Source organism: Polyodon spathula, chromosome 7 (assembly GCF_017654505.1).
Source record: "Polyodon spathula isolate WHYD16114869_AA chromosome 7, ASM1765450v1, whole genome shotgun sequence".
Taxonomy (NCBI): Eukaryota; Metazoa; Chordata; class Actinopteri; order Acipenseriformes; family Polyodontidae; genus Polyodon; species Polyodon spathula.
This window is the reverse complement of record NC_054540.1, coordinates 5,310,307-5,335,748: the sequence shown is the minus strand read 5'-3', so window position 1 is coordinate 5,335,748 and position 25,442 is coordinate 5,310,307. Positions and strand designations below refer to the sequence as shown.

Genomic DNA, 25,442 nt, shown 5'->3' with positions numbered 1-25,442 from the left:
AAGAAAACATTTCTCACTCATTACAACAGTATTTCTTTCTTCTGTAGTGCATTGCTGCCTCTTCTATATTTATACAGTACCACTCAGAGCTGCAAGTGGTTGACTAAACAGTAAATATAACAAGGCCATGTGGAACACATCACTAGTGGCTGACTGCGCAGGGTACGGCTTTCTGTACCTCTCAAAAGGTTGCTTGCTGGACAACCTCATGCTGATCTTTAGATAGCATGGTATTAATGTTAACTGTTTCCAGTTACATTAGGCATTGGTTTCATTTAAAAGCTTTAAATGAAAATGCTGTGTGATAAAAATGGCTGTTCAAAACATTTAGATTGCAATGCCCCCTTATCGAATAAGAGGGAATCGTGCACATAGGCACATGCAGGTCTGTTTTATGTGAGAAGTAACTTTGGTTTCATAAACAGTACGAGTCCATGTTCCTGTAACTATAGGCACAAGGATGAAGAGGAGTCCAAGTAGGATGCATTTGCATGCCTATACTACAGCATGGTATGTTGCAATAATAAAACTGATCAGGCAATCTCAAAAGGATTTCTATTAAGAGTTTTACTTTTTAATATATATATCATAACTAACAGAGTCCCAAATACCAGCATATGCGTTTAATTGCATATAGACTCGCCCTCCCTATACACCCCCTTAAAGAGTATTAGACTGAAGTTGTTGGATCTGGAGCATTGCAATACCTTATTTCCCTACATGCTAATACCACATGCAGACCTTTAGAGTGTACATCACACACCAACTGATCTGCCCAATCTGGAACCCTTGGTACAACCAAACCCCTGGCTACTCCAAAACGGCATGCTATTCTGAACAATTGAACAGTTTAAAAAAACCTAAAAACTAAGGGATTTCAATACACTTACAGCAGATGCAACCGTAAATCATCCAACAGAGCATACAGAGCAAGAAGAATAAATATCCAATGAAGTAGCGGTGATTTCCAGCTCCTAAACAACAAACAAAATAAGAGTCAGTCTCAAAGAGACTTTGCAAAGCAATGGACACACTTTTTTTCATCAAAAAGAGAAGTCATTCACCACAGGGTTAAATAAAGAGACCAGCAGTATTTGATGTACAGTGCCGGGTCGTAGCATGCTTCCAGCTGGGTGAGACTGGAGCACACAACGATTAACCAGCTTGATCAAGATGATAGTGAGTCAAGGACTGAACTGGGATTTAAACCCATGATCTTCCCAAATCCGGTCCCTTTGATCCAACAACTAGTCTAAACTGCCTCCCCTTTCCTGTTTCCTCTAAACTGTTTTCTATGGACACCTGCTCAAACAAAACACAAAGATCAGGGAAAATATATATAGTAATAATTTAACTGTGCAGGCATCTGAGGAAACATATGCTTCTGAACTGCATTTCTTAAAAGGACTACGTGTGTGATCACTTACCAACACAGTTGCCTACCCATGGGCAGTGATGATCAAACTTTGCAATGCACCGGTTACACACAGCGCAATGCTTGGATCTTACTGGTTTCCGTATCTGTTGAATAAATACCGCGATGCAGAATTAATACGCCACTCACATACTCTCCATTGAAAATAATTTAAAGGTAAAAATACAAAACAGTACAGCATACAGTTTTATTTCTAAAAACAGTTTAAGCTTTCAACACACAGCAAATTAGAGTTAAAACAGAAGGCATTTACCAAACAGGTGCTGCAGAATATGCTAAGATCCAGACTCCCTGTCTCTGCAAGTTCAACTATGGTCTGGAATTGAAAACAGCAATTAATTCAACAAAGGAAAGAATGGTCATAATAAAACAGCTAAATTAATTCAAGTTAAAGCATTTTTATATAGGCCCTGTATCACAAACTTCATAGATAAGCAGCATAAAATAGATTTCATTTTTATTTATTTATTTATTTATTTATATCTCAAACAATCCCAGAGGACTATTTTGGACGAAACAAGTTGCTACTGGCCCAAAATGATGGGGGCACATAGGGGAGTGATGTTTGCTAAACCTGAATGAAAACAGTCATTTTCTGGATGTCTGAACAGTTCATTCATATTTAAGAGTGGGCTGTAATAAATTCTCTTGATGTCACGACAAGTTTTAATTTGTGAGATAAAGATATCTCTGCATAACATCTCTTAAACCATGACCACATGATCCAAAGCATAAGTAATGACAGATGGAGACAGATGGAGCTGCAAGGTTTATGCTGCCTAAAATCTGAGTAAGACCAGAGGATATGAAGCATCCTTGCAGAGGCATTTTGGCAATTAAGAGACTTTAAGAATCTGTAATACATGGTTATTTACAATCTGTTATACAGTTATAGATCATGATTAGAAATAATAATAATACATTTAATTCCAATATCTCTTTTTTTAAATTAGCTAAAGCATGTACAGTAATAACATACATAGATCAAATATATACAGTGGCAAAGGGGGGGTTGCTTTGACACACTCGGGTCCTTCAACACTGTCTCTGTGTAAAAAGTACTCTGGACCACAGACAGATACGTTTTCAAACAGGGCGGTGCCTGTAGATTTATTTTCAAAACAAAATATAAAAAACCAAAAGCCTAACTCCACCTAGGAGTCTTAACTAAACTTTGTAAGATCCCTGTCTCCAAAACCAACACTTTCTCAACTATGAAATACCTTTTCATATTGGCCTGTCCCCACAGCCTTCACCCAGATACAGGATCCAGTTTTAGAGGGGTTAAATACCTGCCTGCTAATTAAATCAGTGCTAGGTGATTCTTATTCTGGTTAATGGCCCAGAGGCATACTGGGGAATGTAGTCTTGTGCTAACTCCTGGACTACATTTGTCCTTTTTCCTCCGTCTATTCTGCCACCACACACTCACCTACATTTATAATGGATCCCTAAAGTATATCTACTCTAACATTCAGCATTTTTACCTTTTTCTTTTGTTCCTCTGTGGCTTTAATTATCCCTGGGTCCGATTTCCAGGATTTTCCAAAGTTGTAGAAAAGTGCTACACTATTGAGAAGGAATGGAATATGGATAGTGACAAAAGGAAGATGTGTCACGTGTTAAGGAACCAACACAGCGTTTCAGAAAGCAGTGACAGGCCTACAACTCTCCTGCAGCGATGGTACAGAACAACATGATCTGTATGCCTTTAACTGCAAACTATAAAAACAGGTAGTGTAAGGCTATTTTTACAATTCACTCATTAAGATAAAAGAAAGTGGATGCTGTATTGAGTAAAACATGACAGAATTGCCAAGAGTAAAACCAGATCAGGACTATAAGAGACTACATTTTTTTTGAAAGCTCAAACCAGCCACTCCTTTGTTCTTTTCTTAGAACATTGTATGATCTACCTAATTTCCTGTATGAAAAGTAAAGCACATTTTTTTGTTTTGTTTTTATAAACGGCCATTGAGGAGTCTGACCTTGCAGAACAGCCTGGCTGTTTCCTCCCTAACACACACCCACCTGTTGTTAAATCTCTCCAAGTGACAGCTTATGAACAAATGACACATTTAATATTGTTTAAATATTTCCTTTTATGAAATCAAACACTGAAGCCGGAACTTATTTTGCTGGCTATTGTGACAGATTTTTAAAATAGATTTAAAGAAACGTAACGGCAATTAAAACATGTATTTTACAAGTGCTCACAGATCTGGTATTCCTGATGGCATTACATGGTATGCAAATCAATTCACTTGGTTCATAACTCTTCACTGGTTTATAGTGTAATAAAAATGCATTGTAGCGAGGCTACCACAATCCAATTTCCACACAGATATTTGTGATACCAATAACCACATTAAAGTCCATACTAAAATGACAGCAACAATCCCATTTTTTTAATGCTTATAAAGCTATTAAAGTATTACTGAACAGGCTACTGGGCTTTCCACAAAACCCTTTCCCTCCCATTGCTGCCTGCTGTGGTGTACATATTAGTACTAATGTTTTATTCAACATAATCACAATTGTTTTGTCTTTTTTACACATATGTCCTTGGTTATAAATCAGTTCTGAATACTTATTTAGTTTCCCATTAGAATTCCTATTGGTGGTACGTTCCTGTATATAGCCAAACCCAGACTGCACAGGGACTGGGAGGACAGTGTATGATAACAGCAAGGGGCAGATATGGAAAATATTTTTCCATATCTTTTCCAATATTTCAAAAATAAACAGCAGGAAATAACAATAGTTATAGACAAAACAGCTCACCCTACAGTGTTCAGGAACACTAAGAGACAGTATATAATACAGACCCATGCGAGGGTATCATTAAATAATAGTAGGATTAGATAGACAGGGCATGTATAGTTTGGTGGGCTTTTGTGCAGTTATTTCAGCTCCTTTTAGAAGGACTGAATACAAATAATCCAACCAACAAACAGTTTGTATGTCATTTGTGGGGTTTTGAAGCTGAACACTTTCCAGAATGTTTTATCAGGAGAGATCTCCAGTGCCACCCAGTTAGCACAGCTTCAATTGCAGGGGAAAACAGAAACAAGGCACATTATGCTCAAATTATGAAGAGAAATCTGCACTTTTTTTCCTGGAATAGATTCAAAATTCTATAAACTTCTTTTATTCTTTCTCTTAATTTAACAGTGTTGCGTGCAGTCTTGGATCGGGCATTATCGAAAGATTTAAGCAATTCTATACATGTAATGCCTGTTTCTACACACGAAGACACAATTATTTATTTATTATTTATTTTATTTTTTAATTAATGAACATTGGAGTTCATTTATTTCTATTTTGAACAACTCCTGGTTTATGTACTTTTCTCTAGTGGCCTGTCAATCTGGCATAAATGTTTTTTGTTACTCGGGACAGCTCAGAGCTACTTTACTGTATTTAAGCTTGTCTGCATATTCTTATCTAAAAGCTGTTAAAAAATTCCATATTGCTGGGGAATGTCAAAATCTCCTTGCTTGCACACCGCTATCCATTAGGCAACACTGCCTTCATCTACTGTACATGCATAAGCATGTTTAAAATGCATAATTTATACATTATATATACGTGTAGAAAAAGTGAACTGATGCCTAGCACTGTTTTTTTTATTCCAGCACCTACAGTTTTGTCAGTGGAGTGACTGTAGAAAAGGTTAGACCAGTTGCCGGGATGCACCCAGTGGAGTAACTTTTAAGACTTCACAGGATCTTAGGTCACCTCATATGCTTATACAACCAATCAGGCACAGATATCAGTTATTCTGCATCATAACTGGGGCACAAAATCCACATACAGCAATTGTTTTTAATACTTTGGCTCCCAGCTGCCCTGCATACCAGGAGAGATCGGCTACAGCTGTTCTGCTGTGGTGCAAACTTCATTCTAATGTATTGAACTGATTGCTCACTGTTTACAACTGCAACAGTAGTTAACGAAACTAATACCATTTAATAAATACGTGGATTTGATGCATCTCTATTCTTGTAATTACACCGAGTTTATAAAACAGTGCTCTTACATTCACTGAAGTGTACTGTATGCCTTTCCCCAATGTAGCTCCCCCTGCCTAGTGGCTTGCAGATACTGGTTGACAGTTCTGAAACTCCACTGGTACCAGCAGGAAGCTATTCCACAATCCTCCAATACTTGCCTTGAGAGTCAACACACATTTGTAATGCTATTTTAAGTGTCTTTGCAGGAAATGGGCATTTGACTCTACTACAAGTACACTGCCATAATTCACAAAAAAGAAAGCTTACAATAGAAAAACATATACTGTGTCTACACAACTGTTGAGGGAGAGGGTTTTATCTACTACATTCCATTTAAATATTCTGTCATCACTGAACTATAACTAAATGTTACAACTTTCTTTGAACATAAACTCCACAGCCGTTTTCAGGTTGCGGCTCCTAATGGGACCTGCATATATATTAGAAACCTGGAAACCTACAATCTAAAGACAGCTACAAATCAGACCAGACACATCTGGAAATGACAGACAAAATAAGCGACGTGTTCTTACACCCCCCCAGGTACGACACATTCTTTACAGGAGATGTATGCTTCAAGGAGCATTCCATGACAGGAAGTTCTCAAGTTTATGGAAAACTAATGTGGCTACGAAGAACACTTTCTCCACTTGGCTAAAAGGCTGATCATGACTCATTCCTACTTGCATCACTGTGAAAACGGCTTGCTCAATGAAGAACTGACATTTATTGTTCTGTGAAGTCTTTTTAACAGAAGCAAGGCAGATGGCCAACAGAACAAACTTGAAATAAAACTTGAAACAGTCTGTCAATGTAATTAGTATTCTAGTTACATCACCGTTTACTTAGAAGGAGAAAGCGATGTGGCTGTTTAACTGGTTTGTGGCTTCGCGAATCCAGATTTCACAATAAAATTTAATTTTCTTTCTTGTAATCCCTATGGGGCTTGGCTGCTGTGTATAGAAAGACTGCCATTGTCTTATTCTGCAAATGTAATAAATTCTACTAGACTTTGTTTTTGTACTGTACATTCCCTAGTTTTAACTAAAACCATACTTGTATTTTCAGCTCTTGCTTTTGATTAAAAGTGATCGTGAACGGAAAAAAAATAGTTTAAAAAGGAAGCATGTCATTTAAAATTACAATTACTGTATAATGGCTTTATAATTGGAGACGCTGAAATTTGCTGATGTAGGTTTACTTCATTCTTCCCACATTTTATTCTTCTGTGCACTCCACTTAGAATTTTAGCTTGAGCTCCCTCCATCATTAACTCACTTGCCACTACATCACTATATGAGAGAAAAAGGTATACTTCAGCTACTGTATGTGTTACGCTGCTGTGATTTTACTAGAAACAGCCAAAAGTAAGAAAAGGTGAAAAGGTAATGCCATAGTAATCATTATATTTTTACCTTGATGACAAAATCCTTAAGAAAACAATACAGGTTGCTAAACTCGGCCCAGAAAAGTCGCAGCTTGACTGTAGAGCGATCCAAAAAGAGAATAATTGACTGAGCTTGTTTCAAAGCACTTGGCTTTTTCAAGTGTATGATTTCATTATCCTTTATTAATGACTATGGAATTTTCCATTACAATAAGTTTGACTTAGAGGAAAGCTGTAGCTGTGTAATGTCTGTCCTCTGCAGTTTACACTGGCTTTGAACTACTGTCCAGAGAGAGAGAGGGGCGTGCACCTCAAGGCTTAACACCGAGTGAACAGATGCGCACACTTAAGGTACTCTACAGCAAATCAAAACACGCACTGTATCATAATGAACCTTTATAAGCTTTTCGAAAATATAAATTACAGAGCCTCGCTCATGCCTCTACAATGAAGTCATAACGAATCATAAAAACGTTCGGCTAAAAAATGGCTCTCAACATACAATTTTAAAAGTTCAAAACGAGCATCCGTTCTCCCTCCCATTGCTGTGGATAACCATTGACTTGAAATCCAATATTACAGCAAACTAATGTGCTCCACGTAGTCTTAACATATACATGGATACAGCCCCTGATTTACAGTACTCCTAAGTCCACTGACAACCGTTGACAACGTTTGCATGCTGCTCGGGGGAAATCTACAGGAATAATGACTGCCAGATGGTGCAACCACACTTTGTATTTCACTTGCTGTCTGAATGAGCTGTTGAGTAGGTGGGTATATAGGGGGTGTACAATAGATATCATTCAAGTTAAACAGTGTAGCCAGTCAGACTAAAAGTACAACTGAGAGCATTTTGAGGAAAAAGTCATTTCTGTCACAGCATATCCAGCCAAAATATACAATTAAATGGTCCAAAATAAGCTTGGATTGAAGAGGTTTGATAAGCTCAACAACATCTCACTGACTAAATCTGTAAAATGCAGATAGATAGGTTGAAGAAACTATACTACAAAACAAATTCTAAGAAGATCATAAACACCATCCGGGTTTCATTCAGCAGACATTGTTTAACATTAATTGGTTGAACAAAAAAACCTAAAAAGCCGAAACAGCAATATCTAGTACAGACACGACAATCCCTGTCACCTACTATAAATCAACGTCATTACATCGCTGTCTACTATGAAGACATTTACAGGAATGAATGTGTGATGATTTTCTTTTTTTACAGCTATGTTGTAAAGACTACACACACCGCAATCGCTGATTCAAAGCAGACTGGGCACTTGGTTGGCAGGTGCTTCCCTATCCAAGGCTTCACAAATGACAAATGTTTCCCAAGTGATAACTCAGAGGATATCAGCCCCTCAGATGAACTCTGCTGCTGACATTGGTGCAAGCATGTGAAGAACACACTTACTGCAGTGCAGCTGATCTGGACACGCTTGGGAAAGGGATGAAATGAAACAAAGGTCCAGGAACCCAGCCAAAGACTGGACTAGCGGAAGAAATGTGTGAGCGTGTGCCTGTGTGGTCCACATGTTCCAGGTGTTGGGGAAGTAATCTAAGAGAAAAACAAACTATCAGAAGCTCATGCATGTCTTTACCAGAATGTTTTAGTGGAATTATAGGCAAGTCTGATGTGCAACAAGCCTGTTACAGTGTTTCACTTACAGTAAATTAATTTTGGAGATAATATACAGCATGTTCAAAGTTGCCTGTTACATTCTCAGTACTAAACCTAGAGGAAATTTAAAGCCTAACTGTCAGTCGGAATTTCCTATGTACTGTCCCCTATTAAAACTGGTAATCTCTTGACAAAAGCATGTAGCAGTTTAAAACTACTCTCTGCATTGCCCACATTTCAGCACTTATAATAATGAAATAAAGAATCAGCTGTCTAGCGCAGACTATATTAATCTGGCTTTGATCCAGTGGGATCTGGCATAAAAACACAACCACTGAAATACAATATTATTTAGTGAAATATACCACAGCTATTTAATATCTAGGTCCCCCCCGTTCAAGTGGATCAAGTCTTTGACCCGTAAGTCAATGAACTGCATCAGTTAATTTTTGTTGGAGGGGCTTATAAAGAAGCTTTAAAAATTACTTAGGTGTGCCCTATATATATTATATATAATATATTATATATATATATATATATATATATATATATATATATATATATATATATATATATATATATATATATAAAACTCAGCATTAAAACACCCTGTGGCAGGGAAAAAGCCTTGGGTGTGTGTAGGAAATATTGGGTGGCAGGGAGGGAGTTAAAATCATCCCTGCAAAAACATGTGGGAATGTGGCTGGAGCCACAGGAGTACAAATAAGGAGATCACGGGTGTTAGAATAGTTAGTGTTGATGCCGTTGAGAGGTGAAGATATTTTCGTGTTCCATGCTGCCCGTCTTGTGTGTTCTCCGGGGGTGTTTTTGTAGATCTTTTATTTTGGCCCTTGGGCCGTTTATTTTGTTCATGTGTTTTGTTCTGTCTAATGTTTAGCGTTTTGTTTATTTGTTTGTATTTATAATTAAAACGTGCACATCAGCGCTTGAAACCTGAAACTTGTGTCAGAGTCTCCCTTCCTGGTCTAAACATCATAGCCAGTGACGCTGTCCTATCACACACCCACAAAAAGCAACGCAAGGTGAAAAATTTAAAACACTTACAACAGTCATTGTCTACACTAGAAGATGCTTACAGGAGTGCATGTGTGATCTATTTTGAGAGATGTTGTAAAGGATATCATTCCAGAACCAGAAGAACCATGTGATATACATCCAGAATTTCGTTGCCAGGTATATTCCAAGAGGAAGGGCACTGTGCATGGAGTGATCGAAGAAGGACCTTGAAACAGAGGAGAAGAAGGATTAGAAGCCTGAACATCTGCAAAGTGTCACCTAATCACATGCAACAGCTGTTAAACACAAAGCAACGTTACATTAAAGTGTTGATGACACATGGAATGACCTCCCTCAGCCCACTGCCAATATTGAGTGGTTGGGAAAACATTTTTTGATACATCTGCTACAAGACTGTCAATAGAGAATGGGACTGCAAACTGTTTTAATTGTTTCTCAATGGATTACCACTTCTTATTCTTTCAAGGGTCAGCAGCAGCAAGGCGCTTTCTCCATTCATCACGTTTGAGATTTAAATCAGCCCTCTATAAAAGTCTTACTAGAGATTGGAGTTTTTCTAAACAAATACAAAGCATCCCAGGCAGCATTATCCAAGAGGTATATCATATCAGATCGAATGGTTTGTAAACATGGAGTGGGATAGAAATGTGAACAACATTTGTATAACTGACATGTCCAGAGGTGAAAAACAAATGCGCAGTAAAACGGCTAATTTCTACTAGACACTACCTGTAATGCGAGGTGTGTACCAACTATGAAGACCCTATGTCAAAGCATGTGATCTGAATCACTGAGAATGCCAGAGGTGAAAACAATGTTGCAGTAAAAGGGTTACAGTATATCACAATTCTAGAAATACCATCTGCCTACAGGTGAAATTGTGTTTTGGTAAAAAATCATCTTGACTTTTTCACTTACTTTGAAAGAAACTGTACTGTCACCCAAACCACTCCATACAGAAGGCCTTTGATAAGCCATGAGCCAATGTCTAAGTCAGCTATGAAACCCACCAGCCAGATGACAAGAAACGGAGTTCCCAGCATCACCTTCTGACGAAACTCCTGATTGAACAGAGCAAGACGAAAAAGGTTGACCCAGTACATAAGGAAAGCTAAAGGCATTTTTTATTGTTATTTTACAACTCTACCTTGCTTTGTCTATTCATTTAAACAAACTGGTTCTCAGCTCTTTCAGATAGCAGTGTGTAGCGTAAGCCTTCAGATACATTTATATCATGAACTTCAACAATATATCTGTGGTCAAACTCCACCTTCCCCTTGGGTGTTAAATGTTTGATTACATGGTGCCACCTGCTGGGCAAAAACTGAAAATGCAGTTTTGCAAGAGAATTTCAAGGTTTTTATTGAAGGCAAAAAAATAATCCATAATTTTCAGCAAACATTTTTGGAAATATTAGACAAGCTTCTACCATACTACCCAGTAGAATTTAACACATATCCAGTATAGTTAATTTGTCACATAGCTATTTAGTATCAGGGTCATTCCAGATCAAGTGGACCAAGGAGGGTTTAACGACCCCTCAATGGCTTGGTTAAAATCATGCAATCGTTGCAATCTTCACACATGTTCTCCGTATGTGGGGCCTGAAATGCACAGCTCTTATTCTGCATGCACCAAAACTACTCTGGAACACCTCCCCTGAAAGCAGGTCAACCTCAGCTGGATTGACCAATGGAGTCGTCAGGGAATCTGCAGGTTTACCTTGTCTGCCTTCAACCTCTTTAGGAACGAAGGACTGTCAAAACCCTTTGCTTGTCTTGCTTCCTGCAGATGGTTAATCATCCAGACATTTTTCCTTTGTTTGGAGAGATCTAGTGGTGTTTCGCCCTGTTTAAACAGAACAAGAGCTTGCAATTATTATTAGTCTAACAATAGTAATTTGCAGACACACAGAATTCTCATGACTGTTATAATCCTGTCATATTTGTCATCTTTATAACTGTTGGGTTAGCAATAAATGCTTTTTACTTAACTTCCAAATAATGTACTACTGTATTCCAGCCTGAAAATGGATACAGTATATTATTACATTAATTATGAAGAAGAACTCAGCTTCGTAAAGTTCTGTACCAAAGTACGCTCCATATAAGCTATACAGAAACAAAATAGTCATGGCATTATCTATCTGCTGATATTTCTGGAGATGCAGCAGTTGCTAATAACTATTGCTTTTTAAGTGCCGACCTACTGAAATAAATTAAACCCAAAAATATTTTATTCTTGCCTATGTCCTATTTTGTATTTCTCATATCTGTACTATTACTGCCACACAAGAACTCCCCTTTAAGAATAGAACTGATAGTGCATTAGATCTTTACCTTGATATTCTGTGAGTCCACATGAGCACCAGCCTCCAGCAGCAGGCTAATAACCGTAGTGTTGCCTGCCAGGACTGCCCAGTGCAGAGCAGTGTTCTTGTGATATTTGTCCCCCAAGTTAACTGACACGTTGAACGTGAGCAATAACCTGGTGGGATCCACACTGCAAAAGCAATGAGAATCAAATGTTGAGGCCTGTCTTTGAGGAATCCGAAATACGACATTCAATTGGGAAAGTCTTACCGTCTGGAGAAGAGCTTTAAAAAAGGAAGCAGCAGGGTTCTGAAAAATACAGCGTTACCCGTCCCCACGTGTTGCTACAACCGTTTAAATAACGTGCCTGTCATTTTTCATTTCATTGTTAACATCCTGACAACTTTTTAAACTTTAAATTCTGTTTCAAAGCTCTTTTCAAAATGTCCGCTGCAGGGTGCTGATAGTGTAAGGATTATTGCCCACATTGTCAAACAGGTAACACAGCAATAACGACCCAGGATGTGGTACGGAACAGAAAAGCCAGAGCACTTGTTGCTACTCTAAGATGACTGTGTAATTCAATATATATTTCTGCTCTTACTGTGAAATTAGGGTGTTCCTGGTGCATTATTGAGCAATCAATTTAAAAATATTGTTTTTTATTTATAAAACTAAAAAAAAAAAAGTTAAAAGGCAATGAATTATGTTGTAGAGTCCGAAGGTAGACGACACTAGTAAAAGAGTACAGTATCTATCTATTAACATAATGAAATAAAAAGTGAGGCTGATCTAATTTAACCAAAGCCTCTTTGTATGTTAGGGATTAGAAGACGGCTGTCAACGCTAGTTTACGTATGTGAGGTGACAATCTGCTGGTTGTCAATAACTGTCCTTGAAACAATTCATATAGAAAACTAGTGATTTTAAACTTTCTTTGGATGTGCATTGTGAAAGCATAAAGCTATTTTAAGAGCAACACAAGCAGCCTTACCTGTGTGTCCTATAGGCTGCCCACATTAACGGGGTCATCCCATTCTGATCCATCATATCAACATCCTTTAAAAGGAAAGGAAAAAGAAAATTCATTGTCAGCAATTATTCCCAAAAGGAGTTGCACCACAACTAACAATATTAAAAGGCCAAATACAACAACTCTAGAAAGGTTTCTTAGGAAGTTACCGTGAAGAGAATTATTATGAACTTACAGCTGCAGTGCACGTTACTTCGTAAACCATTCCTTGTTAACATTTTCTACATTCCTAAAAAGGTACAGTAGCTTAAGCTGAAAATAATAAATATTTTTCAAACCTGTTGGGCTCCTTAATGTGTCTACACTATATGAATCACATGGCTACACAGATAAAGTCTGATACATGTTTGCAAAGCAATGCTTTATGCAGCAGGATTGCATTGGTAAACACATACACAACTGCATCTGCAGGAGTGTGGATGTTATAAACTCTACAAATCCCTGCTTATTTTTAAGTCACTGGCTGCTGCTGTTGGCCTGCTTGTGTGTTAACAAGTGCAGCCGTGCTTGATTCAGAAGCACTGGTACACCCAGCTAACCACGGCAGATTTTACACCACACTCTCATTAACAGTATGAATGCCTGCTGCTGAATCCAAGTCCTTTTACTCAAGTGAGGTGCTGCTGCTGCCACATGAATGCCCTCTAAGTATCTCGTAAAATAAGGACTTCAATGATGTATAGTGTGGCAACATAGCAGCCCATTGTACTGTTGCTGTGGAATATGCCAGTGATGCTACTTTTACCTTCCGACTATTTTTATCCTGCTTCAGTCACGCATGTGTAACCAATACAATTTTGTTTGAAATAAGTGGGTTGCTGTTTCTGTTTGAAGGACTGGATTTGAAGCTCAAAGGCAAACAGAATCATTAAACAAATACTGGATTTCATTTTACTACTATAAAACTCTCAACAGTGCTATATTTAGAAATACTAAAAGAAAACAAATAAATGCAATGACAAATGTTTCTACTGGAGGTCTTTAAATGCTGCTTGCATTTTTTATGTTTCTTGTAGTATTTATGGATTCTATAATGAAGCCCATAGTGTCCACATACTTGTGATAAGAAAATACTGTATACAGGGACACTCAGCAACACAATGCTGCATATTAAAAGGTGTAATACTCAACCTAAGTCTGTTAGTCTAATGTCTGTGTTGAAAATATTATATTCATAGGTATTTCTTGTCAAAGAAAAATAACCCTTTCTTCCTTTGTTTATTTTGCTTCGCCGACTGAAACAGTCTTTACACATGATGCTAAAACCCCCAGTGGCAGCAGGTAGTAGAAAAGGATGGTTGTGTCGTGACAGAGACAAAGCCAGCAGTGTCTGCTTTCTAATGAAGCAGAGAGCGCAGGACGATAAACTGGGCTAGAATGCATTAAACATGCAACCAGAAATCAGATTTCAGCATAAAACTGAACTTGATTGGAGAGACACTTTAGTATTAAAAATTGAAATATATTCCTGAGAGATATTCAAAGTGAAATCACCATACTTCGAGAGATATAAGACAAATGAGGGAGTCAGAATAAAATTTGACTGAATAGATTCAACCAGAAATGGATTGTAATTGTATTGTAATCAGATTCTGACTCAATACATTTTATAAGGAGCCTTAACTATTAATCGAATTCATCTAAATTGCCTGCAATACTGGATGTGAAACAATTGCCTTTTCATTATTCAGCAGTTCCAAAAATAAATCAAGGCAGTATGGAGGAAGGTCAATTATCAGGCAGTATTTAATCACATCCACAAACAAAGCTTGGAGCTGCATTAACAAATGACAATACCTTGATGGTGAAGCATAATAAAAACATAGTATACCCTTCAAGATGAATTAAAGCAGTAAATGGTACATTCAGTCCCAAGCACCAAACACCAGTGCCTCAACATAGAAGGGTTAGCCAAGGTTTTAAAATACATTTCTTATCTCTTATTAGCATTAGCACCATTACCACTGCCCCTCTTTCACTTTGTTGCATATACTTGGGTCATTTTCCTGTTCTGTACACTTGAATTTGGAACATGCAGATGTTTCAAAACACAACACTATAGAAGTAGAAGCAGCAGTTACTTCCTGGTACTAAATCACTTTCTGTGATGTAGCTCAGATTCATCCCAGTGGTCTGCCTGTGATCAGGGCCTACCGCACAGGAAGTGATTCGATACCAGGGGAAAGAAAAATGTTTTATTTAAGTTTCCAGCAATGAACTTGAAAAGGAACCAAAAGATCTTCAATGGAAGAAAAGGAGGGGGGCAGTGACAATGCCGCTAATGCGAACAACACAGAGGCAAATGGGCTTGAAACACATGGTTAGTACTCCTTTTTTACCTTTACATATTACACATTTGTATTTATGGAAAGCAATTAACCACCACAATGGAATCGGTATTTGCACCTACCTGACCCTTGGCTATAAAATATGCAACAATTGATGTGTGTCCAAACTGAGCAGCCAAGTGAATACAGCTGCAGCCCTCCCCGTCGATGAGTGACGGGTCACCTCCATATTTCAAGAGCTGGACAACCATGGACAAGTGGCCCTGTCTGAACACAAAACAACATCACACTGAATGATGCAGGGTATAGGAAATAGAGATCCCCATTTGGGACTAGTACTGCAGTATTTTCTACAGAGCGAACACCTGTTACTGCCAGTACATCTGAATTGTGTGGGTTACTATTAAAAGGTGTTTAAATACCCTGAGTCTGCAGAAAAAGTATTCTCCAGAATGGACCAAAGGCTCCTCATTTTTGCAACTGTTCCTCATGAATTATCAGTGATGTTTCTGTCTTGGAAAGTGCCTGCCTACCAATTTCGCACTATTAACCCTTTACCACAGTTTATCAGATGTGAAAGAGGGTTGCAGCTAGGTATTTCACAGTGCATATTAGGATCAGCAGAGAAATAATGAATCAGTCACCTAATATATTCATAAAAACTTACAAAAAATGGTGGAAAACATATTTTTATGTATAGAATTGATACTGTTTATTAGATTACAGTATATACAAAGTATAATTTACAAGAGCCCAAGGACCTCTTATTCGGGGGTAAGTGTAAATTTAAAGAAACAGGTGATATTTACAGTGAATAAACTGAATTTTGTCCGAACCTGCCTTCACACTCTATTCAGAATCACACACCTCCCATAATATTTACAGAAGGAATGCCTGCAATTTAAATAGTGCTTTGAATGACATTCACTCCATTTTTCTTTCTCCTGGTAACATGCACAATGTTTTCCCCGTGTGATTACGGATTTGTGAATAAAAATATCAAAAGCAAAGTCAGGATTATGTTTTTATTGCAATATTACACAGGATAAAGCAAAGGTAAAGTAACGTGCAATTAATCTTATACCTCCATAGTGTCAAACCTATGTTTTTAGATCTCTTGTGAACCTTATTTATTTATTTCAGTTACACAGTGTGTAAAGAGTATTTGAATTTGGATTCCCATTCAAATGTGCGAGTGTCTGGCTTAAAAACATCATATACTATTCCTTTATTAAAAGTTAAGTTACTTTCTCGCTGTTTTACCAACACTGCATGACATTAAATGAATATGCTTGAGCTTCATTCAAATCAAGAGAAACAATAAAGACATGTATAGCCCTGTGTGGGTCTGAGCCTGGCTATACTAGAACATATCTTTAAATGATTTTAGCCACAGCTTGTTTGACCGATTGATTTACACATATATAGTACATTCCAGTCAAAGTGAGTCTTTCACAAATACATATTTATTCATTAACTCTAGAGAACTAGTATTTTCATAGTACTCTAAAAGCTTTCTGCATTTCTGTAAATTGCCTTTTCTCTCTGTAAACTAAAACTAAGCAAATACAGTTTTATTAAATGTACAGTATTTACCAGTTGTTCGTTTTTTATTGTTACACCTAAACAGACTGTATGATGCAGTTTATTCTAGAGTTACTCTGTTTTTAAACGAAACTGTACTATATTAGGTGAAAACTGCTTCAGAAACAAACAAAAGTCGAAACTGTAAACCATTCAGTTCATAAGCAGCATCTACCGGTTTCATTTTTATTAATACTGCAAGTTACTTTTTAACCATTAAACATATACTGTACACGAGTTTACAAAAAAAATGTAAAAGGTCAAATATAAATAAGATTTTAAGTGTAATAATCAATTTATTTACACCACGAACACTGCTGTTTAAACAAAAATGCTGAAACTTTTAATCTATGAAATGATCATTTACAGATTTAAAAAGATTTTAAAACGTGTGTGAAAAGTACAACACACACCTAAGCTCAGTATTATCTGCTTTCAAAAGCCATTACCTTTGGTTAAGTTTTTAAAATCTTTCATTTCAAGAACCACCACCCCAGGCTGCTCTGAAAGTGAATTAAAGATGACACCAATGCAGAAAAGGAAAAATGTGCTTTTCATATGTAGCAGAAATGCATCCGATTCTTTTCAAATACCCAAACTGCTTTAGGAAATATAACTCATCAAAAGAAGTGACTGGTTAGTGTTGCTGGAAATGCTGAGCGAGGACGTTACAATAAGAACAACAACATAGATATCCCCAGAAAAATAAGTACGGGAGCCCCTACCTTGTTGCCCAGTGGAGCGGTGTGGAGTTGAGATCTCCTCCAAGCTGATCAACAATAGAACCCTTTGATATGTAATACCTATAAAAACAGAACGTGTGTAATTGTACACATGAGCATCTAGCCAGTGTTAGCATATTCCAATGCAAAAAATCCTGTTTGTTTTTTTTATCCCTGATCTCTTGGAACTGTATCAGATCAGTGTCACTGGTAAAGAAAAGCAGGCAGATTATTTAAGAGGGTTTTTTTTTTTTAATTATTATTATTTATAAAAAAAAAAAACACAACTCTTTTGAACCGACATTGCAGCACATTTACTCAAACAAAGAAATGAATCACAAAGAGCAAAGTGTGCACTGTGATAATAAGCAGCAGATGTGTTTATCACAAGGGCATGTAAAGCATGTGTGCTGCTGATAAACAGTGAGTTAAGTTGGAGATACAGGTATTTTTCAAAAATGTCGAGTAAAATATGGGGGATAATACTGACTCCGATTGTGAGCTTCAAGTTTGATCTAGTAACACGCATTGATCTGCATATACATTTTTATGTTGATCTAAGTTTACAAGCTAACTCGCATATTTTTTGTATTAAAGCCACTTTTTTTTAGAGACTTGAACTTGGGTGCTTTTGTGAACAAAAACAAGCCATCCCAGGGGCTTAGGGGAATGGCATGTCACAGGCTAGTTCATAAACAAGTACATAATTAGCAGTGGTTGTAAAGTAGTATAAACAAACTAAGCTTAATGTTTTCAGAATGATGGCTGGAGGACAAAACAAAATGTGGCCACAGCTAATTACTGGGCAACACAATAATCAAAGGTAACTGACAGAATCATAGAAGAGAGCGGTGTACAAATATGAAGGCCGCTTCTTATAAGTGTGCTGTCTCGATCATGCTTAAACCTAAAACACCACATCCCACCTCACCCCACTGACGGCAGTTCTCAAACACATGGAGGAAGTCCATATCTCTGACAGTTAAGCACTGATCTGTAAACATTCAAAAATACATACTTGCCTAGGATAGTTTTTATGACAGTCTTTTAAGATTTTGTTCCATAAAACAAACAGAGTGTATATCTAAATGTTCCCTCATGTTACTTACTTGACTAGATCTATTCTGTTGTTGATGGCTGCCCAGTGTAGGAGTGTGACGTTTTCTTTGTCTGGTTGTCGGACATCATAACCTGCCTCCACCAGCTCTCGGCAACGTTCGAATATTCCATATCTGGAATATTAAAACATTCTCATTGTATCTAAGGAACATATTCTATTCTTTTACATCACAGTATTTTACTTCTTATGTTAGGCCCATGGATGTTAGTGTGGCTTTTAACATATACATATTCCTTGTAATGTTTTGTAAATATACTTTAAAATGAAATCAATAAATAAAAATAGATTAATCTTAAAATGCATGCTAAGCTAATCAGAGGTAAAACAACAACAAAAAGCTCACAGCAATACAGAGTTTTCACCAGGGTGTATGACTTACTGTGTAGCTTTCACAATATCCCAGGTGCTGTAATCATCAATGGTGCTCTTTCGCCCAAGAGATTCGCTGTAGCCTTGGTTATAATGGCTCTGAGGCTTGATTTCCTGCAAGAAGGAAAACCACAAGTAAAAAAACAAATATTCAGGTGACTGTGAGATTAGTGAGCCCTAATGCAATCTTCAGTCACAATAGATTGGAACTGGAGCGAGAAGTATTCGTCTACCTTCACAGTGAGTATCTGTAGAAATTACATGGAATTACATTATCTACATTTGGTCGCCTCTTTCCAGATTCTTTACTCAACAACAAAAAAAAGACTTATGGATAAAGTCTGGATAAGCGCCACAATCAGGTTTCTGCTTAAATGGGTCAGCACTCTGAGACGGTTCTTCTCACTGCCACCGCGTAGCACTGTGCGCTGATTATGTGATTAAGTGGTGACTTGCGTAAACCATTGTTTTTTTCCCCTCCCCACTCATTTGCAAGTTATCATACAATTGACTCATATTTCCAATGAAGCATTTAACATTTATACAGAATGTGATTTCACTGTTTTTCTTTTCATTTATAAATAAAAGAAAATAATTAAAAAATAATTCCCTTGTGCATGTCGTAAATTATTAACATAACTGTGACCAAGGTCCTCTCAAATGCCTTTCATTTAATTGGGACAGCCAATTAATTGGGACTGAGGCGTCCCCAACTGTAACGGGTATGGGGAGTGGATGTTTAAGTAATTAGTTGATTACAAAATGAATGTTTCTCCTTTTGTTTGTTTATTTAGGCCTGAAGTACAGAATGTCCCCTGCAGTAAGTCAGGCATAATTGTTAATACTGCTTGTTGTCTCTTTGTGCCGTGTGAAATGTCTTTAAGAAAAAAGGAAGGAATTCTGACCATTCTGATGTGAAGCCTGATTCATGGGACTTCCGTATTCTAGCCTGAGAAACTCAGGAGTAAGAAACTGCTTGTTCATGAACACTGTCCTGGCAGTACAATCCCCACATAGAGAAGAATAAGGAATGAGAAAACAGACAATCAGCTTTTAGGTAGAAACACAGGATTTTATTTTAAGACCAGCGGGCATTGGATGACCTGATATAAGATGGTAATGTATACACAGTAATGCTGCTGGATATTTAGTCTGATAGAAGGTGTGTTACTAGATTTAATTCCTTTCTATACTAAAGAAATAGAAGCATTCCTGACACATTTAACGGAGAGATTAATGCCTGGATTTTTGCATTTGTGATTTCTTCCCCATTCCTCTACGCGACAGATGTCTGCAAAAAAACTGAACACAGCTCTGGGATAAACAGACTAGATCCAGATGTTTGGCATAGTTATTCTGGTACCAAGAAATCTTTTCTTTTACAGATGAAAGCTAAAACTTCCAACAACTGTGGAAAGGTGCTTGCTACAGTATATTTAAAATGCAGTGTAGTTTTTTTTTATTTTTTTAAATACTATTTAAAGCCACATGTCTTATTATAGCGTAATACAACAATGTCGTAATTTTTCCAAACAGTGGACGTACCCTTTCCAGCAACAGAACGTTCCACTGCTACACATTCTCCTGTTGATAGGTTTTTTTTAATTTATTTTTTTACTCCAATCAGCCTATATACAGGTGAACTCTCTATATATCTTGACTGCTGTGCAGGCACAATTTGTGATATAAAGTGGGTCGTGATATAAACCAAGTTTCACGTTTGATGTCAGCACATTACAAGCGTGAAAAAAAAAAACTAAGAAAACTAACAGTGAAATAAAGACAGTGTTTTAATACTGTACATTTAGTCGTTCTTTACATTTAAACAAATACCTATAGTTTACTACAGGACAAATACGTATTTGTATCATTAACTGGAACGAAACAGTTTGTGTCTATCTAAAAAAGGCATGAATTGCCTTTGAGAGCTATCAATAAGTGCTTTTTGTACGTGCATTTGTATAAGACTGACTGTTAAATGGTGACGTTGATGTATTGCACCGTTAAGACCGCCCACAAAGCATTTGTTGACAGGCTGCGCAAAATGTTAGTTTATCAGCCGAGATGATTATTGGTTGTTAGTTGCGTTGAAAGTTATTTATATCTTGTGGTTACTTAATAAATGCTGTCGACACAGCATCTGACAGGCTGCACAAAACGAATAAGCGGGTTTGTGAGACAATATTAGAAAGGTAATTTCTCAAAGAACCTACCCGACTCGACCCGACCCGAGCCCGAACCACAATATACAAACTACACCCGACCCCAACCCAACACTTATTGTTGGGTCACGTCGGGCTTGAGTCAGATAGCAAGGCTCTATTACCCGGCAAGATAACCTTTAAATAACACATGTCTTCATTCCTCAGTGATCAATACTCCCAATGAACATCTTCAAAGGACTTCAAAGTAACTGTGATCTTTGCTAGTGTAAGGAAGAAAGGTGAGGTGCAGTGCATGGTCCACTCAATGTCTCGCCAGCATTTCCAGATGTACATCTGGCAACACAAAGCTTGCAGCAATCATTTACTGCCATACAAACCCCCACTGTCCACAGCATAATACTGAGCGTGGTAATGACAGTTATACAGAAGCTCTCTGGGCTTGAATCCTTGCCTGACAGCAAATACACCCCCTGACCTCCCCTGAATGCCAGGTCAGCAAGCTGATTGGCTTTTCTTCCAGGACTTGTGCTAATTAGGTCTGCTAGCCATGGGTAATTACAGAGATGCAAAACTGCAGGGGGGTTTATCGTGTTGGTTTGCATGTTGACAACAGTGATCATTACAGCAACTGGGTAAAACCAATGAACATCTTTACAAGAATTTATATTTAATTACACATTCTGAATTTACTGTACATGTAAACACTGATGAAATAAATATGTTTTAACACTATGCAGTATTGTTATGAAAACTGTAGGCTAAGCATTTGGTTTTGTTGAGATTTCCACACTGATATTCGATCAGCGTCTACACATTTACTATATGCTTCTCTAAGAATTTATATATTGTGAAAATGCAGATGTTGCTGTATAAGTATATTTAAGTACAGTATATAAACGCACTGCCTTTAAGATATCTGCTGCTTCTGAACATTTGGTCACCTACTGTAGTTAAAAATCATAATCATACAACTGCAATTAAAACATTTGGCCAGCGGTAGTAGCACTACATGTAATGCCTTCATCCCTTTAGAAGTAGAAGTAAAACAATGATATACTGTAAGACATTTCTTTTTGTCTGCCCTTTATGGTATCAGTTGGTATACTGAAACACTAACCTACAGAGTTCTCTTGTTTAAATATGATTGTGAAACATTCTGCACCTGGTCATGCCACATGGTAAAAACTAGGCTTTATAAAACAAGTTAGCTGATGGTAGAAACTTGCAATGCAACTGCTTTCAATAGGGTTTCTGGACCTTTGACTTTCAACAAAGTTAATGTAGCAAGGGTTGTTGGTTTTCAGTTTTTTTTTTTTTTTTAGGCTGGTATAGAAGAAGCCTGGGATGTTCCAATCTCCTTGTAGTAGTTGTGTTTTTAACTGTACTTTGCCTAATTAATTAGTGTCTATAAGGAACTCCTACGAGAACGATTGCAGGGTTTAAAAAAAGAAGTGAATAAGCAAGAAAAAAATGCAATTTAAACACTAACTCTATACATCTAACACTTGAGTGAATTCACTTCGTCACTGTAAGTAATGATCCAATTTGCTCTTAAGACCTGCAGTCTTATTTGTAAGCAATGACTTAAAACACCATTAGTTGAAACTGTTATGTTTGTGCTAGGAGCATACACATACAGCAGAAAGAGATCTGAAACAACCATCAGTTTTATAGATTTTAATAGACCTTATTCTGTTTTCATGACCCTTCGTCATTGCTTGGAACGTGATAATTCACCCTTTTGCTTGTGGGTAATGGGTTCAATTGCTTTTTAGACCTATTGATTTTTGGGGTGGCAGTCCCTGAGGGGATAGATCAGAATGAGGTGATGCAGTTCCACAATTCACATAAAAAATATATAACAGGTAATCCAGCAAGAAGAGGACCTGCACTGACAGGAAAGATAGAAAGTTTACAATATTGTGTTGTTGTTTATACAGACTTCTGGTGTTCAAAATTACATGCATTCAACATAAAAATAAATATACATGTAATCATGGCCTGTGAATCCACAATTCCAGTAGCTTTCCCAAGGCATTGACTGTGTCTGCAATTAGAGCTGTAGTGACTCATAATCTTCAAAAGTCGTCATAAAACACTCCACACTACTTTTAATGGTGTGCTGTTATTCATTACTTCTGAAACTCCCTTTAAAAATGGCACAAAACCAAATGTGATTATATATATATATAAACTTGTCTACCAAAAATGTGATGTGCCTGGCAGTTATACATACTTACTTTGTTCCCCCTTGCTTTGCTACATAACTTTAGTAATGAAACTTGATAGGGTTCATTATCTGATTGTGACAGAACAATCATGCCACTAATGTACAGGCAGATAAGACTACAGCTGTGGCTTATTCAAATAAATACAAAATAAATTTAAAAAGTATTAGTTAGAACATATTTCAATTAATAGATCTACATGGTTTTATTACATCTCACCAATATTTACAGCTGGACGGTTTAAAAAAAAAAAAAATTATATATAACATCAGCATAATGGTTCTAGTAATAGTTACAGACCTTCGGTGTAATCCTAGAGTAAGCACGACAGTTATTTCAAATCATGCAGATAAAGGATATTCTTTCATTTGACTTATTTAAGATTTGTTTTAACATTTACTGTCATATATAATACGGTATTATGCAGACAATGTATTTTTTTTTTGTTTCTTCCTTATGGCACCCCGTTTAGTAAACAACTCCAGAAGGGGAGGGGAGAGGGGAGGAATAAAAACAAACCAGAAATCCTACATTTGCTATTTGACAGGGAAAAAATATTGTGCAATTCGAAAGTTTGGCTCATACTCTTACAGTTCAGGACAATGTTTATACCGAAAAGCAAGTCAAAACTGTTTGAACATTGCAGAAGGCGTATTTTAACAGCCGCTTGGCCACTGAGACACTGAAAAATACGGCATACGCGAAAATATCACAAAATAACGCCGTGGTTATTTTACCAGAGCTCAGAAAATGTCACTGGACATATGTGCAAAACCCGCACTGAGGTCGCTATTTCTGTAAACAGGGCACTCCTGTGAAATGCATCGGCCCAGCCTCAGTCCTGCTGCTGTTGCCTGGCTTGCTTCCTCAATGAGGATCTTCTATTCCGCAGCAGCATACTGTAACATAACAGCCCCCCACTGCAGGTCTGCAAAATGCAAGGCTCAGCTCAGGGCATACCACTTAAATCAAACGCGTATTTAAAATAAAAAAACGGAGTTAAATATTACTTTAAATTACATTTTTTCGTGCCGTTTTATGGAACATGTTATTCAATTACTCCTGCCTTTCACAATAATTACACGTCTCCGACAACCTGACAGATGCATCTCAGAGCTTGCCATCCCCCTTCCTGGGGCTACTGTACGGGGGGGGGGTAACCCGTCACTGTCCCACACGTACTGGTAACCTTGTGGAGCTATTTTGTTTAGCTGGGGTTTGTAAGATTTATTTCACGTTGTGTTTTTTTTTTATTTTTTTAGAGGTATGATGGCTGAAAAACTTACCTCTGGATGGAGAATGGGGACGCAGCCAGCTTCTTTCTCATATTCATCCATAGCTTCTGCCATCTTGGTGTTAAACGTCGCGGAGCATTCTGGGAAGAGAGAGAGAGAGAGAGAGAGAGAGAGAGAGAGAGAGAGAGAGAGAGAGAGAGAGAGAGAGAGAGAGAGAGATTGCATTTGTCAGTATGTACTTATGTTATAAGACTTAATCGACAGTTTAAGATGATTGCAAACTTTTATTTTTTTAATCTTTAAATGCCCCTTCTGTATTCATATAAGGATTTAACTCTAATCATAGAAAAATGAAAAAATCATTCAGTGAACAACAGACAACATTTTGGAAACTTTTCCCAGTAATAATAAAAAAAAAGGTATAGATTGAAACTAAATATGCTTTTCTATATTAATTTAACATCCGACAGTGCCACGGTGGACTTTCCTCACCCTGGGGCATTGTTAAATCGTATTAATGGAACGGGCTGAAGCTATGGATGGTGGTTTAAAATCCAGAGTTTATAATCAGAAGGTTACTGGTTTAAATCCCACCTCTGCACCTCACTGTGTGACCTTGACCAAGTCACCTAACCTCCTTGTGCTCCATCTAGAAGATGAGATGTTAAATCGATGTCCTATTGTAAGTCACTCTGCATATAGTTCACAGCCTATCTCTGTAAAGTGCTTGTTATGATGGTCCACTATGAAAGGCACTTGTGGCAGAGCAAAGCTCTGCTCTTTAGAAATTGGCAGGGATGGGGTTAACTTCCCCTACCTGCCTGGGTTTATTATGTTCAGGTGGCTGGGGTTGATTAGTTGATTAGGTTGATTAACGATC

The 25,442-nt window shown here is 37.4% G+C and overlaps 1 protein-coding gene across 1 annotated transcript in view; it reads right to left on the bottom strand.

The window, feature by feature from the left end:
- Positions 1 to 24,690, bottom strand: part of LOC121318045 (palmitoyltransferase ZDHHC17) — a 30,690-nt gene extending 6,000 nt beyond the window's left edge. The window contains exons 1-14 of the mRNA XM_041254272.1: positions 24,614 to 24,690; positions 18,945 to 19,048; positions 18,555 to 18,677; positions 17,449 to 17,526; positions 15,262 to 15,406; positions 12,813 to 12,877; positions 11,846 to 12,008; positions 11,229 to 11,354; positions 10,425 to 10,567; positions 9,611 to 9,711; positions 2,923 to 3,047; positions 1,689 to 1,751; positions 1,428 to 1,521; positions 891 to 974 (exon numbers count right to left, since the gene is read on the bottom strand). Coding sequence (XP_041110206.1) covers positions 891 to 974; positions 1,428 to 1,521; positions 1,689 to 1,751; positions 2,923 to 3,047; positions 9,611 to 9,711; positions 10,425 to 10,567; positions 11,229 to 11,354; positions 11,846 to 12,008; positions 12,813 to 12,877; positions 15,262 to 15,406; positions 17,449 to 17,526; positions 18,555 to 18,677; positions 18,945 to 19,048; positions 24,614 to 24,676 — 1,477 coding nt within the window. The 5' untranslated portion in view covers positions 24,677 to 24,690. The remainder of the gene's footprint in view (positions 1 to 890; positions 975 to 1,427; positions 1,522 to 1,688; positions 1,752 to 2,922; positions 3,048 to 9,610; positions 9,712 to 10,424; positions 10,568 to 11,228; positions 11,355 to 11,845; positions 12,009 to 12,812; positions 12,878 to 15,261; positions 15,407 to 17,448; positions 17,527 to 18,554; positions 18,678 to 18,944; positions 19,049 to 24,613) is intronic.
- Between the last annotated feature and the right edge of the window lie 752 nt (positions 24,691 to 25,442).